Source organism: Somniosus microcephalus, chromosome 9, assembly GCF_052327205.1.
Source record: "Somniosus microcephalus isolate GS21.2 chromosome 9, FLI_Smic_1.0, whole genome shotgun sequence".
Taxonomy (NCBI): Eukaryota; Metazoa; Chordata; class Chondrichthyes; order Squaliformes; family Somniosidae; genus Somniosus; species Somniosus microcephalus.
The window spans coordinates 198,467,264-198,485,207 of record NC_140995.1 but is presented as its reverse complement, the minus strand read 5'-3'; the positions used below and the strand labels follow the sequence as shown (position 1 = coordinate 198,485,207).

The window sequence follows — 17,944 nt, the reverse complement described above, 5'->3', positions numbered from 1 at the left end:
GACAATCCCCCCATCCCAGAAACCAGTCTGGTGAACCTTCGTTGCACTCCCTCTATGGCAAGTATATCCTTCCTTAGGTAAGGAGACCAAAACTGTACCCAATACTCCAGGTGTGGTTTCACCAGGGTCCTATATAATTGCAGTAAGACGTCTTTACTCTTATACTCAAATCCTCTTGTAATAAAGGCCAACATACCATTTGATTTCCTAATTGCTTGCTGTACCTGCGTGTTAACTTTCAGTGATTCGTGCACAAGGACACCCAGGTCCCTCTGAACACCAACATTTCCCAATCTCTCACCATTTAAAAAATACTCTGCTTTTCTATTTTTCCTACCAAAGTGGATAACTTCACATTTCTCCACATTATATTCCATTTGCCATGTTCTTGCCCACTCACTTAGCCTGTCTATATCCCCTTGAAGCCTCTTTGCATCCTCCTCACAACTTACATTCCCACCTAGCTTTGTATCATCAGCAAACTTGGAAATATTACATTTGGTCCCCTCATCCAAATAATTGATATAGATTGTGAATAGCTGAGGCCCAAGCACTGATCCTTGCGGTACCCCACTAATTACAGCCTGCCAACCCGAAATTGACCCGTTTATTCCTACTCTCTGTTTTCTATCCGTTAACCAATCCTCAATCCAAGCTAGTATATTACCCCCAATCCCATGAGCCCTAATTTTGTTTAATAACCTCTTGTGTGGCACCTTATCGAATGCCTTCTGAAAATCCAAATACACCACATCCACTGGTCCCCCCCTTATCTATTCTGCTAGTTACAACCTCAAAAAACTCAAACAGATTCGTCAAACATGATTTCCCTTTCATAAATCCGTGTTGACTCTGCCCAATCCTATTATTATTTTCTAAGTGCCCTGTTACCACGTCCTTAATAATAGATTCTAACATTTTCCCTACTGCTGATGTCAGGCTAACTGGTCTGTAGTTCCCCATTTTCTCTCTCCCTCCTTTCTTAAATAGTGGGGTTACATTTGCTATCTTCCAATCCGCGGGAACCAGTCTAGAATCTATGGAGTTTTGGAAGATGACAACCAATGCATCCACTATCTCTATAGCCACCTCTTTTAAAACCCTAGGATGTAGGCCATCAGGTTCAGGGGATTTATTGGCTTTCAGTCCCATTAATTTCTCCAGTGCTTTTTTTTACTAATACTAATTTCTTTCAGTTCCTCATTCTCGCTAGACCCTTGGTTCTCCACTATTTACGGGAGGTTTTTTGCATCTTCTTCTGTGAAGTATTTGTTTAATTTCTCTGCCATTTTCTTATTCTCCATTATAATTTCTCCTGTCTCAGCCTGTAAGAGACCCACATTTACTCTCATTAATCTTTTCCTTTTTACATACCTATAGAAGCCTTTACAGTCTGTTTTTATGCCTCTTGCTAGTTTACTCTCATATTCTATTTTCTTTATCAATTTTTTGGTCCTCTTTTGCTGAATTCTAAAATCCTCCCAATCCTCAGGTTTACTACTCTTTTTGGCAACATTATAAGCCTCTTCCTTTAATCTAATACTATCGTTAATTTCTCTGGTTAGCCACGGTTGGACTATTTTTCCCTTGGTGTTTTTATTCCTTAAGGGAATGTATATTCGTTCCGAATTATGAATTATTCCTTTAAATGTTTGCCATTGCTTTTCTACTGTCATATCTTTTAATCTAGTTTCCCAACCTACCTTAGCCAACTCGCCTCTCATACCTACGTAGTTTGCTTTGTTCAGGTTTAGGACCCTCATTTCAGACTTAACTAAATCACCCTCAACTTTTAGTAGTGGTCTACAGGTAGGTGAGTCACTCAGGCTTTACAGGCCAAGTGTGAACCTTGGATCACTGAAAACACTGTTGCCTCTGAGTCAGAAAGTGTGGATTTAAGCCCCACTCAAGGATTTGAGTAGGTAATCCAGGCTGACACTTCAGTGCGGTATTGAGGGAGTGCTGCACTGTCAGAGGGGCCGTCTTTCGGAGACATTAAACCCTGTTTCGGCAGACGTGAAAGGTCCCATGGCACTACTTGAAGAGCTGCAGATTTCTACTTGAGCTCTGCCCAACATTTATCTCTCAGCTAACAGTGCCAAAACAGAGGGCCAGGTCACTTATCGCACTACTGTTTGTGGGAGCTTGATGCGCACAAATTGGCGGCAGCGATTCCCTATGTTAGGACAGTTACTACGCTTGTAAAGTAGCTCATTGGCCGTGAAGCGCTTTGAGACACGCCGGGGATGTGAAAGAAGCTGTGTAAATGCAGGTTTTTTCTGGAGAACCTGCGGCCAAGAGTTTGGGCTCCCCTGACAAGATGTCAAAGTCCCTTGGATGTTCTGGGAGATTTGTACACGACCAATCTCCTGGGAAGGGGAAAAAACCTTGCAGGATCTTAATTGAGAGATTAAAAGGGCTGAGAAGAAAAAGACTTGCATTTCTATAGCGCCTTTCACGACCACCAGACGTCTCAGCGCTTTACAGCCAATGAAGTGGTCACTGTTGTAATGTGGGAAATGCAGCAGCCAATTTACATACCCACAAACAGCAATGTGATAATGACTAGATAATCGTTTTTTTTTGTTGTTAATTGAGGGATAAATATTGGCCAGAACACCGAGGATAACTCCCCTGCTCTTCTTCGAAAGTGCCATGGGATCTTTTACGTCCGGCTGAGAGAGCAGACGGAGCATCGGTTGAACGTCTCATCCGAAAGACGGCACCTGACAGTGCAGCACTCCTTCAGCACTGCACTGGAGTGTCAGCCTAGATTTTTGTGCTCAAATCCCAGGAGTGGAACTTGAAACCACAACCTTCTGACTTAAAGACCCACTGAGCCACAGCTGAGAGTGTCGCCCAGAGCGGGCAGAAAGGAGTGAATCTGTTGGGGAGGTGAGAGAAGCGCCTTCTTTGATTGGAAGCTTTCTCTCAGTCGGCGGCAGTCAAGGCCAACCAACACGTGACCCGCACTTCCGGCGAAGGTGGCAGCACTCACTTCCGGTGACGCGTTTCCGGCAGTGTGTGTGTCGGTGAGCTGGATCCAGGCTGACTGTTAGTGACAATGGCTCACCATTACCCCGAGGCCAAGCGGTTGGACAGCGTAAGTGAAGCCGCGTCCCCCCGGCCCTGGGCGATGGGCCGCTCCCGGAGAGGAGTGAGTGTGTGAGAGAGTGGGTTACCATCCTCTGTCGGCACACCGCTCGGGACAGTGCGGGGCCCCGGAGCGGAGCGCCCGCCACCGGCCCGCGCTCACTCGCCGGCTGCTCGGTGCTGCACCGCAGTTAGCAAGGCAGCGCAATGCTGAGGCTTCCGGCTGGGTAGCTGCTCTCTCTCCCAAGTTAGGGCTGCAGGCTTGAAGGGTGTTGTTGTTTGCAGGGTCCCCCCCCAGGGAGGGTGTTATTGTTTGCAGGGTCCCCCCCAGGGAGGGTGTTATTGTTTACAGGGTCCCCCCCAGGGAGGGTGTTATTGTTTACAGGGTCCCCCCCAGGGAGGGTGTTATTGTTTGCAGGGTCCCCCCCCCAGGGAGGGTGTTATTGTTTGCAGGGTCCCCCCCCAGGGAGGGTGTTATTGTTTGCAGGGTCCCCCCCCAGGGAGGGTGTTATTGTTTGCAGGGTCCCCCCCCCCAGGGAGGGTGTTATTGTTTGCAGGGTCCCCCCCCCAGGGAGGGTGTTATTGTTTGCAGGGTCCCCCCCAGGGAGGGTGTTATTGTTTGCAGGGTCCCCCCCCAGGGAGGGTGTTATTGTTTGCAGGGTCCCCCCCAGGGAGGGTGTTATTGTTTGCAGGGTCCCCCCCAGGGAGGGTGTTATTGTTTGCAGGGTCCCCCCCAGGGAGGGTGTTATTGTTTGCAGGGTCCCCCCCAGGGAGGGTGTTATTGTTTGCAGGGTCCCCCCCCAGGGAGGGTGTTACTGTTTGCAGGGTCCCCCCCAGGGAGGGTGTTACTGTTTGCAGGGTCCCCCCCAGGGAGGGTGTTACTGTTTGCAGGGACCCCCCCAGGGAGGGTGTTACTGTTTGCAGGGACCCCCCCAGGGAGGGTGTTACTGTTTGCAGGGTCCCCCCCAGGGAGGGTGTTACTGTTTGCAGGGTCTCTTTCTCCCCCCCCCCCCCCTCAGGGAGGGTGTTGCTGTTTGCAGGGTCCCCCCGCAGGAAGGGTGTTGCTGTTTGCAGGGTTCCCCGCAGGGAGGGTGGTGCTGTTTGCAGGGTCTCCACTAGGGAGGGTGGTGTTGTTTGCAGGGTCTCCACTAGGGAGGGTGGTGTTGTTTGCAGGGTCTCCACTAGGGAGGGTGGTGTTGTTTGCAGGGTCTCCACTAGGGAGGGTGGTGTTGTTTGCAGGGTCGCCACTAGGGAGGGTGGTGTTGTTTGCAGGGTCTCCACTAGGGAGGGTGGTGTTGTTTGCAGGGTCTCCACTCGGGAGGGTGGTGTTGTTTGCAGGGTCTCCACTAGGGAGGGTGGTGTTGTTTGCAGGGTCTCCACTGGGGAGGGTGGTGTTGTTTGCAGGGTCTCCACTGGGGAGGGTGGTGTTGTTTGCAGGGTCTCCACTGGGGAGGGTGGTGTTGTTTGCAGGGTCTCCACTGGGGAGGGTGGTGTTGTTTGCAGGGTCTCCACTAGGGAGGGTGGTGGTGTTTGCAGGGTCTCCACTGGGGAGGGTGGTGTTGTTTGCAGGATCTCCACTGGGGAGGGTGGTGTTGTTTGCAGGATCTCCACTGGGGAGGGTAGTGTTGTTTGCAGGGTCCCCCCCAGGGAGGGTGTTATTGTTTGCAGGGTCCCCCCCAGGGAGGGTGTTATTGTTTGCAGGGGTTCCTGTGGGACGATGTCTGTATGTTTTGCCCGAGAAAGTGTCAGTATTTGCCAGTGGCCTTCTCGAGTGCATTCCTGAGATAGTAAAGTATAAAGGACTCATAACACCCATATACAAAAGTGGGGACAAAATCGACCCAAACAACTATCGAGGCATCTGTGTAAACAGTAACCTGGGGAAGGTATTCTGTAGCATCATAAACGAAAGACTTATAAACTTCCTTGAAGAGCACAATGTCTTGAGTAAAAGCCAAATTGGATTCCTGCCAAACTATAGAACATCCGATCATATCTTCACCCTACAGACCCTAATTGACAAACACGTTCACCATAACAAAAGCAAAATCTACGCATGCTTTGTAGATTTCCAGAAGGCTTTCGACTCCATCTGGCATGACGGTTTATTCCTGAAACTTATCGAAAGCGGGGTAGGAGGTAAAACATATGATGTAATTAAATCAATGTATACAAACAATAAATGTGCAGTTAAAATTGGAGACAAACAAACAAAATACTTCCCACAGGGGCGGGGGGTGACGCAGGGCTCGCCAATCTCACCGACACTCTTTAATATTTACATTAATGGATTGGCAAAACTACTTGAACAATCTACAGCACCCGGCCTCACCCTATATGAATCCAAGGTTAAATTCCTCCTCTATGCCGACGACCTGGTTCTGCTGTCACCAACTAAGGAGGGTCTACAGCAGAACCTGGACCTGCTGGAGTCGTACTGCCAGACTTGGGCCCTGACAATAAATCCCCAAAAAACCAAAGTCCTTGTGTTCCAGCAAAGATCCAAACAACATGGACCCACAATAAATTTCACAGTAGGAACAACCAAAATTGAACAAACCACTCACTACACATACTTGGGCTTAAAAATCAGTTCTACGGGAAACTTCAAACTGGCTGTGAATGAACTGAAAGAGAAAGCAAGAAGGGCTTTCTATGCCATCAAAAAATCAATCCAAATAGAAATCCCAATTAGCATTTGGCTCAAAATTTTCAAATCAGTAATTGAACCAATTGCACTCTATGGCAGTGAGGTCTGGGGACCACTAACACAACAAGATTTTGCAAAATGGGACAAACACCCAATTGAGATCCTACATGCGGAATTCTGTAAAAGTATCCTCCGGACTCAAAGGAAAACAGTAAACAACGCATGCAGGGCGGAACTAGGCCAATACCCATTAATAATCACTATCCAAAAAAGAGCCACCAAATTTTGGAATCACCTACAAATGAGCAACCCCCAATGCTATCACTACGACGCCCTGAAATGCCAAGAGCTGACCATAAAGAAGAATACCCTCAGTCAACTAGTCCTGGGACTCAATAAAGTAACTAATAACAATACTAACAATAACCAGCCCCAGGACAGTGACAGGGTAACACAAAGAATTCGACCCAACACAATCGTCGCTAAGCAAAAGGAAAAATATCTGTCATATTGGGCAGAAACAACAAAAACCCAAAGCAAACTCAATTGCTACTTGGCCCTAAACAGACAATACAACATAGCTGATTACCTGACCATGGTAAAGGATAACAAACTGAGAAGAACCTTGACAAGGTACAGACTTAGCGAACATAGCCTAGCGATCGAAAAAGGCAGACACAGGCAGACCAGGCTGCCAAGAGAAGACAGGATATGCTCTCACTGCAGTCAGGGAGTAGTTGAGACAGAGATGCACTTCCTCACAGCCTGTGGAAAATATCAGGGCATCAGAGAGAATTTCTATCAAAAATTCTCACAAATATGCCCTGAATTCAGAAATCTGACTGACAACCAAAAACTCCCATTCCTACTGGGGGAGGAGAGAAGCTGTGTAACACTGGCGGCACACTATGTTACAGCTTGCCATGAACAGAGGGACAACCAGTAAACTAAGACAAGAGTATATATAAACAAGGCGAAAATATATTTATAAACTCAGGGATATACCTGTTTATACACTGTATGAATGGAACTGCGTTTATGTGTTCAACCATAAATGTATTTTGATGCTTTGGCAACATAAGATGTACCTTATCATGCCAATAAAGCGATTTGTATTGTATTATAAAGAGCACATCTGAAGCAAGAACAGAAAGTGTTGGAAGCACACAGCAGGATTAGTCAGCATCTGTGGAGAGAGCAGACAGATTGATGTTTTGTGTGCAACCCTTCTTCAGATCTGTCTGCTGTGGTTGATGGTGCACTTAGCCTGCTCTGTCTATCTGTTTAGGTGGTCCTTGCTTGGCTTAACATGTTAGATGGATTATGTGCCAACCATTGTGGCCAGCAGGGTGCACTCTGCAAAAGCTCCCTTCTTTGAATTCAGTGGAGTATGTGTTTCACATTCTAGTTGCACAAACCCTTTTTTGCTTTTGTCAATTTTTTCCATTCCCCTGAAGCCGCCAACTTCTTGCTGGGATATAATTCCACAGACAATTTATCTGAGAGTAGCTGAGCTGCACAGACCAGGAAGCTCCCAGCTTTGATCACTGGTCAGATCTAAGCAGGCAGACCTCGGCTGGGATGGCAGTACAAGCAATATAATTGGCCTCAGTGCCCAGGTTTGAGAGAAGGAAACGTCTACCAGGGTTACTGCTCCTCCTGATCATGACTCCTCCTGGAAGTGTGCAAAATCGATGCTGGATGAGGAAGGGATTGGATTTGGGGACGATGCATCCCATTGTTGAATAAGCTGCCCTTGCTCTCAAAGCTCACATTGAATAATGACTTCTCGGATGAGATTGGAAGGTACCTAACGCTCATTCAACTGTACCGAAGTAAAGAGTCAAAGTGGAGTGATTGGTTGGGGGGGGGGGAGATTAAATCTGGATTTGTAGAGTTAAAGGAGCAGGTCAGATGTAGCTGAGTTGGAATGATGTCTGGCTGTATTATGTGAAATAATTGATAAATACATTATATATTATATTTATTTAGTCTGTCCGCTATACACTCAAAAGTTATAGAGCGTACCTACACGCACGTTATATCAAAAGAAAGCTTATCATTAGGGGAGTCTAATAGGTGTATTTACTTTTTGGTCAGACAAAAATTGTTCGGACACTATACAAAAAACGTTCAAAAATCCGCTCATTAGCGGTTCACCAATCCTACCGCTCATTAGCGTTGAGTGACGTGATGGTTGACCAAGCGTACAGGGGATAGCGTTGACTGACGTGATGGTTCACCAATCCTACAGTTCAGTGACCTGATGGTTGACCAATCGGTGCGTCACAGGTGGCGTTTCATTCCGTGTGTGGGCGGGCCTAATCCTGCAGCCTCCCGAAACTTCGCCGCCATTTTTTTCATCCCCACAGCGACAGCACCAGCCAAACAAACCCCCACATTGCGGGAGCGGGAGGTGAGTTGGAGTCACTCAGGCCGGGCCTCACAACCGCTCGGCCCGAGACACAGAGCAGGCGGGGGAGCGTCGGCGGCCGGCTGTAAACCGCAGCGCGGCGGCTGCACGCACCAGGAGCTCAGCTGGGGTCCGTCTTGGCCCGAGAGCCCGGCTGGGCCTTCGGCGCTAGGCCCCGCACGGCCACCGCGGCCGGGCTCAATTTTCAAAGCCCTTCCCCGGGTGCAGGGAGAGGGGGAGAGAGAGAGGGGACAGACAGGGGCAGGGAGAGAGAGGGGGCGGGACAGAGAGAGGGTCAGGGAGGGAAAGAGTGACAGAGCGCGGCAGCGCCCAGCCGTAAACCGCGCGGCCCAAAAAAGCCCTGGCAACGCCGGGCCCCCCCAGCTAGTGTGTGTGTATATATATATATATATTATGTGTATATATATATGGATATATTGAAAGGATTTGCATTTCTATAGCGCCATTCATGACCTCGGGGTGTCCCAAAGCACTTTAGTCAATTAAGTACTTTTTTTGAAGTGTAGTCAGTCACTGATGTACTGTCGGATATTAATTTCATGCAAGCCATACTGGTATATTTTTTCACGATGAACAAGAAAGTGGTTAACAGTAGGAACTGGTGAAAAAAGAAAAATGCAGGAAGTTTATTTCCTGGTGTATAGTGTCAGCTGTATTTACAATGTCATGTTAGAGGGATTGAGTAACATAGTAAGATTCACCATGGAAGCTGCCTTTGAAGTCATTCCAGACATGGTTGAAAATCTGCTCTCCCTGCCAGTTAGATCCTATGTGAAATTAGCTCAAACAGCCTCAGTCCATCTTCATGGGTACATTATTTTCTGCCTGTGCGAGGAGTAGAGTGCTGCTCTTCATAACCAATGTAGATGAAAGAGCAAAGATAGAATGGATGTCAATTCCCATCAAAAAGCAAAGTACTAAATCCAGCAGACTGGGAGCGATGCAAAAAGGGAATATAAAATAAACTTGCTGGGGATATCAAAGCTAACAGTAAAAGTTTTTATAATAAAGGGTAAAGGGAATGCGGGCCCATCAAAGACACACAGGTGATGTAATGGAAAATAAAGGGACGGCAGACTTGTTAAATGAGTACTTTGTATCTGCTTTTGCTGTAGTAGATTAGGATAATATACCAAAGACTTTAAAAATAAGTCAAGGGGAGGAATTTATTGGATGTAATAATATAAATTTAAAAAATGGTAATGGAGACTTATGGTAGACAAATCTGCAGGACCTGATGGATTCCACCCGGGGGAGGTGGGGGGGTGTTTACTGGAATGTGATTGTGTGACTGACCACTTGAGCACATCTGATCTGATCAGGGAGAGTCCGCATGGCAGGTCATGTCTGACTAATCTAGTTGAATTTTTTGAGGTCGTCACTAACATGATGGATGTTATCTATATGGACTTACAGAAGACATTTGATAAGGCTCCGCATATGAGATTATTAACAAAAATGAAAGCGCACGGAATTGGAACCTTAAGACATAGTTTGGAAATTGGTTGGGAGGTAAGAGACAGAGTTGGGAATAAAGGTAACATTTGCAGATGACACTAAGTTAGGAGGGACAGTAAGTGGTGCAGATGGGCGCTGGAAGTTACAAAGGGGCATAGCCAGATTAAGTAAATGGGCAAAACTGTGGCAAATGGAGTTCAATGTAGGGAAGTTTGAGATCATTCACTCTGGATCGAAGTAAGACAAATCAGAATCTTTTCTTAATGGTGAGAAATTAGGATCTGTGCATGAGCAAAGAGATGTGGAGAGCAAATAAATCACTAAAAGCTAGTGCACAGGTACAAAAAGTAATCAAAATGGCTAATGGAGTGTTGAACTTTATCTCGGGACCGAGCCGGTTTTTGGGTTTTTCCGGACTTCAGAACATGTTTCTGATGTCCGAAGTCCGGAAACGCCCAAGCCCAGGTTGCGATATTTCCAGACTTCGGACATCAGAAACACGTGCCGAGTCTGGAACTGCCTGGGCCCAGGTTGCGCTATTTCTGTGTTTTGGTAAGCCTCCCTCAGGGTGTCCGGATTCCGGAACATTTTACGGATTCCGGACCCCTGCCACCAATCGTCCCGGATTCTGGAACTCCGGATTTGGGACGCTCAACCTGTACTGGGGTTTAAAGAGTTAATTTATGAGGACAGGTTGCATAAACTTGGCTTGTATCTGCTTGAGTTTGGTAGATTGAGTGGTGATCTAATTGAGGTCTTTAAAATGACAAAAGGATTCGATAGGGTAGATACAGAGCAATTATTTCCTCTTGTGGCCGCATCCAGAACAAGGGGCGCAATCTTAAAATTAGAGCTAGGCCATTCAGGAGTGAAATTAGGAAGCATTTTTTCACACAAAGGGTAGTGGAAATATGGAACTCTCTTCCCTCCAAAGGCTGTGAATACTGGGTCAATTGAAGTGTTCAAGACTGAGATTGAAAGATGTTTGTTTGGTAATAGTATCGAGGGATATGGATCAAAGGTGAGTAAATGCAGTTGAGGTACAAATCAGACATGATCTGATTGAATGGCGGAAGAGGCTTGAGGGGCTGAATGACCTACCCCTGTTTCATGTACTACAAATAGTGGCCATTTGAAACAAAAGTAGGAAACACAACAGGTCAGCATCTGTGGAGTAGAGACAGTTGGTGTTTCAGGCTTGTGTCCTTAAATTCAATGCAGAAACGTGTGATGTGATACATTTTGGTAGGAAGAATGAGGAGACACAATACAAGCTAAATCGTACAATTTTAAAGTGGGTGCAAGAACAGAGAGAGCTGGGGGTGTTTGTGCACAAATCTTTGATGGTGGCAGGACAGGTTAACAAAGCAGTTAAAGCATATGGGATCCTGGGAGGAAGGAGATGAACTCCGGGCCGGGGGGGGGGGGGCGGGGGGAAGTGGAAGGAGGTCAGGAACTAGTGGAGGGGGAGAACTGTGGGGATGAGGGAGGGGGGAGAAGAACGTGATCCAGGTCTAAAGCGGGTGGGTTAGAGCGAGAATGTGATCCAAATGGGAGGACGAATATTGTTCTTCCAACCCCATCCCGCCCTTTACACCCACACCGCATTCTCCCTCTCCTCGCCCCAGACCTGGATCACGCTCTTGACCATGAACGGCCGTGAGTTGATATCTCGGAAAGCCTGGAGCATGTGCGGCAAGTGACATCATTGGACTGGACGAAACCCGGAAGTCATGACAGTCACTATTCACTTCGTACCCAATAAGCCTGTTAACAATCCGTGACCCACGCACAATGCCCCATCAGTCACCGCAGCTCTCACCCAGAGTGTTTAGTTTGACTGAGTGATTAGCGACAGTGTGGGTCCTTTCGGTTTTCAGTTGACCCGTGATGTCATCCTGCGCATGAGCTGGGCCACTCTGTCATTCTCAGCGCATGTTAAAAGTCTGTGGCTCTGCTAGCGATGTCACTTGCAATGGCGTCACCCTCACCTGTTCTCATTGAATGAACTGCGTCTCGGTAAACCAACCTTGTCACTCAAATTATGTAAAGTAGTCACTGCTGTGGATTTCATTCAGCAAATCAGGCAGCATTTCCCGAAAGTGCAGCAGAGTTAACGTCTCACGTTCTGACGAAAGGTCATCGACCTGAAACGTTAACTCTGCTTCTCTCTCCACCGATGCTGCCTGGCCTGCTGAGCATTTCCAGCATTTTATGCTACATCACTCAACTGATGATTGGGAGGCGGTCGAAAGGGCAGGCCACACGTAGCCGTGAGAGTGTTATCGTGCCGTTCTAGGTGACCACATTAACAGGTAGATGCCACTGTTGTGGCTGCACTGGAGCAGCTTCACTGGCACAGCCTGCCTGTGACAATGACTGGATCAAATTGCACATTGCAGAGACTTTGAATTACTCTCCAGCAGGCAGGATCAAATTATACATTCCAGGCTGACTGTTGGCTATCTTGTCCTCCAAGGGGACCAATCAGAAATCTGGTCCAACCCACTTATGGTGCAACTAAATGCAGCCTACTTTACCAGCATCTTCTGTTATACAGTAAACCCTTGTTTAAACAGCACTTCATCATCCGGAATTCTTTAATAACCGGCAAAATAGATAACCAGTAATCTTGCCGAATCCATCCAGCACTCGTTTTGCCGAGTCCGAGTCTCCCGCGGTGGCCGAGTTAGTCAGTGGTTTTTATTTTTGTTTGTGTTAAAAATTGCCTACCTCTGTTATCCAGAATTTTTCATCAACCGGCACCATCCTGGTCCCGTAGGTGCCGGATAAGAGAGAGTTTACTGTAATTTCAAACCGGACCCACAGGTTTTCTCTGTTTTCCATCTTTCCCATTTTCTCGCCTTTTCCTTAGGCTTCCAACTCACTTTAGTTATTCACGTGTCAGTTGTTTCTTTAATGTCTTTTATTCCTTAATGCTTTTTTCAATTTTTTGACTGAGCTGATCTGTTGCATCATCCAAGAGTGATTCCACTGATATTTCCTGAGTCTTTCTCATGCTATTAATATGCTTATTCATCTCTTATTCTTCAGTTCTAAAAAAGGGCGCAATCTCAATGTTGACTGTCCTCTCCACAGATGCCAATTTGTGGTTTTGTTTCAGATATCCAACATTGCAGGTTTTTTGCATTTTGCGGAATGACCTGCTTGCTGTGCATCGAACTTTATCTGTTTTTGTGCTAATTGCAATGTCCAGTTGCCACCACTGGAAGGCATTAGTGTACTTAACTGTGATACAAAGTGTCCTTGCAACTTGATAACAGAATATTAAAGACAGTGCATTTATCTTGCACTGATTGCATACAAGAAAGTATTTGATATTCAGTGTTGAAGTCTCTAGTTTTCAAATGATTATCTTGTGCCTATAGTGACTGTTAGAAGGATCTCACAGGCTTCAGTGCGCCACAAATATGCCTCCTGTGGAAATTATGTATTTAAGTATCTAGTTCACATCAGGTTTAAAACCAAGGACAGAGATCTAATTGTTGCATCATTTTTTGAGCGAGTTTAGGGGAGCGGTAGTATTGACTGATCCCGATTGGTCTGAAAAGCCGCTGTTTCCTTGTGTAACTTTAAACATCATCTTCCATACTTTTCCTGTCTAATGTTGATCAGTAAATACAATATTAATGCATGGAAAGATTGCATTTGTATTATTTTGCAAAATAATTAAAACAAACTGGTTCATGTCAGTTTGTTATTCACAGCTAATTTATACTGAACATACCAACATTTCTGGGCCATGAGCAGCCCAATGTTCCCAAGTTGCAGAGGTCACATCTGCTGAGAGGACTGACCTGGATGAGTACTGGAGGGGGTGGGGGTGGGGGAGGTGTGTAAGAAGTGCAGCGAGAGAGAGAGATGTCTGCATGGAGCAAACTTTACAGAGGATTTTTCACTGCACACAGCAATTCCTGTGGAATCTGGGAACTCTCCTATGTTAACTTTGAGTTAACGTAGACCTGAATTGCAGTCTGGAACTGTCACGTGCTGCCATGTTATACGGTCCATAGTGAAAACATTCTTGTAGCTATCAGAATTTGCATTGCACCATTTCTAGGTGTGTGGCTATTGTCCTTTACAAACTGAGCATATGCAGCTGCAATTACAGAAAGAAAATTTGTTTCAGAAGTAGCAGAAGTTTTCAATACAAGAATCAATTTTAAAAATGTAATCCACTATTAAAGTACTGTAATATAGATTTTCTTTTGCTCATTGTAATTTTATTTCTATTATCAGATTGATGACTACCATGGCTGTAAAATTTCAGACCCTTATAGATGGCTAGAAAATCCCGATAGTGAAGACACTAAGGTAAATATATAAGTTGTCTGTCATTTTTAATAAGTTTCCACAAGGATATGTAAATGTTCAATATTTTGAAACATAGACTTGGACAAGTATGGATTCATTAAGGAAAGCCAGCATGGATTTATTGAAGGCAAATCGTTTTTAACTAACTTGATCGAGTTTGTTGATGAGGGCAATGCGGTTGATGTGTACATGGAATTCCAAAAGGCGTTTGATAAAGTGCCACATAATAGGCTTGCCAGCAAAGTTGAAGTCCATGGAATAAAAGGGACAGTGGCAGCATGGATACAAAATTGGCTAAGTGACAGGAAACCGAGAGTAGTGGTGAACGGTTGTTTATCACACTGGAGGAGGGTACACAGTGGTGTTCCCCAGGGGTCGGTACTAGGACCGCTGCTTTTCTTGATTTAGACTTGGGTGTACAGAGCAAAATTTCAAAATTTGCACATGACACAAAACTTGGAAGTGCAGGAAACTTTGTGTTATCCGGAGGCTAACTGTCCGGAATGCTCGAGCCACCGGCAAAAATCAGGAGCCGTTTTCGTTAGGTTTTTTTTCTTCTCATTGCTTTTTTCCTCAACAGTCAAGGTCTGCTGTTGCTAAGCTACAGAGACGCTTGGACTGTTTAGAAGCTGTTGCAACAGGGTTTGTTGACAGATACGGAGCTCAAAAGCTTCCGTATCTTTCAACATTAGAGCTGGAGTGTCCGGCAGTTTTGAGGGAACGGCAACAGCTCAGTCCCGTCGGTGCCGGATAGCACAAAGTTTCCTGTATAGTGAACAGTGAGGAGGATAGTGATAGACTTCAAGAGGACATAGACAGGCTGGTGGAATGGGCGGACATGTGGCAGATGAAATTTAACGCAAAGAAGTGCGAAGTGATACATTTTGGTAGGAAGAACGAGGAGAGGCAATATAAACTAAAGGGTACAATCCTAAAGGGGGTGCAGGAACAGAGATATATGCAAAAATCGTTGAAGGTGGCAGGGCAAGTTGAGAAAGTGGTTATAAAAGCATACGGGATCCTGGGCTTCATAAATAGAGGCATAGAGTACAAATGCAAGGAAGTTATGATGAAACATAGAAGATAGGAGCAGGAGTAGGCCATTCGGCCCCACGAACCTGTTCCACCATTTAATGAGATCATGGTCCCTGCTTTCTCCCCATATCCCTTGATCCCTTTAGCCTTAAGAAATATATCTAACTCCTTCTTGAATATATTTAATGAATTGGCCTCAACTGCCTTGTGTGGTAGAGAATTCCACAGGTTCACCACTCTCTGGGTGAAGAAATTCCTCCTCATCTCTGTCCTAAATGGCTTACCCCTTATCTTTAGACTGTGACCCCCTCGCTCTGGACTCCCCCACCATCGGGAACATCCTTCCTGCATCTAGTCTGTCTAGTCCTGTTAGAATTTTATAAGTTTCAATGAGATCCCCCTCATTCTTCTAAATTCTAGCGAATATAAGCCTAATCGATCCAACCTCTCCTCATACGTCATTCCTGCCATCCCAGGTATCGGTCTGGTGAATCTTCACTGCACTCTCTCCATGGCAAGAACATCCTTCCTCAGATAAGGTGACCAAAACTGCGCACAATACTCAGGTGTGGTCTCACCAAGGCCCTGTACAACTGCAGCAAGACATCCTTGCTCCTATACTCGAATCCTCTCGCTATGAAAGCCAACATACCATTTGCCTTCTTAACCACCTGCTGCACCTGCATGCTTACCTTCAGCGACTGGTGCACAAGGACACCCAGGTCTCGTTGCACTTCCCCCTTTTCCCAATCTATTGCCGTTCAGATAATCTGTCTTCCTGTTTTTGCCACCGAAGTGGATAACCTTGCATTTATCCACATTGGGCAGATGCATGGCAAATGCAGTATAATCACCCAACCTGTCCAAATCATACTGGAGTTTCTCTGCATCCTCCTCACAGCACACACGCCCACCCAGCTTTGTGTCATCTGCAAACTTGGAGATATTACATCTAGTTCCCTCATCTAGATCATTTATATATATTGTGAATAGCTGGGGTCCTGGCAACGATCCCTGCGGTACCCCACTAGTCACTGCCTGCCACTCAGAAAAAGACCCGTTTATTCCAACTCTTTGCTTCCTGTCTGCCAACCAGTTCTCTATCCAAGACAGTACCTTACCCCCAAACCCGTGTGCTTTAACTTTGCATGCTAAAATCTCTTATGCGGGACCTTATCGAAAGCCTTCTGAAAGTCCAAATACACCACATCCACTGGTTCTCCCTTATCTATTCTACCAGTTACATCCTCAAAAAATTCCAGTAGATTAGTCAAGCATGATTTACCTTTTGTAAATCCATGTTGACTTTGTCCGATCCTGTCACTGTTTTCCAAGCGCTCTGCTATTACATCTTTTATAATGGACTCTAGCATTTTCCCACTACCGATGTCAGACTTACTGGTCTATAATTCCCCGTTTTCTCTCTACCACCTTTTTTATATAGTGGGGCTACATTAGTTATCCTCCAATCCATGGGAACTGTTTGAGTCTATAGAATTTTGGAAGATGACCAGCAATGCATCTACTATCTCTAGGGCCACTTCCTTAAGTACCCTAGGATGTAGATTATCAGGCCCTGGGGATTTATCGGCCTTCAATCCCGTCAATTTCCCTACAAATACTGATTACATTCAATTCCTCCCTCTCATTAGACTCTATGTTCCTGGGTATTGGTTCACTGTGGACAGGATCACAGTCAACCCCAATCCTCACTTTTTAGCAGCATCACTAGATAGGGATTATGATTGGGAGCCCTGACTTGTTTTGATTCAATCTCAAGACTTTCTTTGCTCAGTGATACTGAAGTCATTGGCTGTCTATAACTGCTGTTCCAGCTGAGAAGAGTTGAGTTCACTCAGCATGGGCTGGGAGTTGGAACCTAGGTCATTCTGTTCTATATAGCTTAATGCTACACCAAGCATTGCCTTTACCCAATAATATATATTATATATAAAATTTTGGTAGAGTAAATAAGGAGAAACTGTTTTCAGTGGCAGAAGGGTCAGGAACCAGAAGACACACATTTAAGGTGATTGGCTAAAGAATCAGGTGATAGGAGGGGAAAACATTTACACAGTGAGTTGTCATGATCTTGAATGCACTGCCTGAAAAGGGTGGTGGAAGCAGATACAATTGTAACTTTCAAAAAGGAATTGGATAATACTTGATGGGGAAAATACTTGCAGGGCTCTGGTGAAAGAGCAGGGGAGTGAGACGAATTGGAAAGCTCGACCAAAGAGCCAGCAGAGGCAAGATGGGCCGAATGGCGGCCTCCTGTGTTGTATCATTCTATATTTATTGGACTCCCTGTATTTTACTCTCTGGGGCATGCACCAGCGGTAACCTGCTCACAGCTGTCTTGTCAGTCAGATGCAGCGAGGTGATGTGGCAGCAGGCTGGAGACGAGTCTGTTTTCTTCCTATTGGAAAACATCTAGGCTTCAAATGACGCCATGTATACTGCAGAACAAAGTACAAACCTACTTCAATGAAATGGATTAATGCCTCTTGTGGCGAGAAGAATTTCAAACAAATGTGTTAAGCATTCATATGCTAGTATCCCGTGGCAACTTTTAATGACTCTGGTTTTCTGTTTGTGCCTACCTGGAGTGATGTAGCTAAGATCGGAAACCTAACGCCTTGGGAGGTGGGGGGGGGGGGGGGGGAAATGAGCCACTTTTCCAGTGCACTGCTGTGCTCCAGCTGCTCATTTGGGATCCTAAGTTTACAGTATTATTTCTAAGTAGACACAAGATTTTAGAATTCTGAGAACTCAGATCAGAGGTGATCAACATTTTTAGCTTGTTTATTCCATGTGTGCTTTCATGCTTGTCGGTGCAGGTGTACTTTCTGACTTAATGGAATTTTATTTCTGAAATATGCAACTCCATTCCTTCAAATTTTGTGTGTGTATATTATAGTTGTGATGTTACTGATATA

General features: G+C 45.6%; 1 protein-coding gene across 4 annotated transcripts in view; it reads left to right on the top strand.

The window, feature by feature from the left end:
* The first annotated feature begins 2,989 nt into the window (after window positions 1–2,989).
* Window positions 2,990–17,944, top strand: part of LOC147112936 (prolyl endopeptidase-like) — a 136,529-nt gene continuing 121,574 nt past the window's right edge. For 2 of the 4 annotated variants that reach the window (XM_085997725.1, XM_085997723.1), the window contains exons 1-2: window positions 2,993–3,103; window positions 13,896–13,970. In XM_085997725.1, coding sequence (XP_085853851.1) covers window positions 3,065–3,103; window positions 13,896–13,970 — 114 coding nt within the window. In that variant the 5' untranslated portion in view covers window positions 2,993–3,064. Of the gene's footprint in view, window positions 3,104–13,895; window positions 13,971–17,944 lie in introns of all 4 variants that reach the window. The other 2 variants (XM_085997726.1, XM_085997724.1) reach the window with 2 other exon arrangements.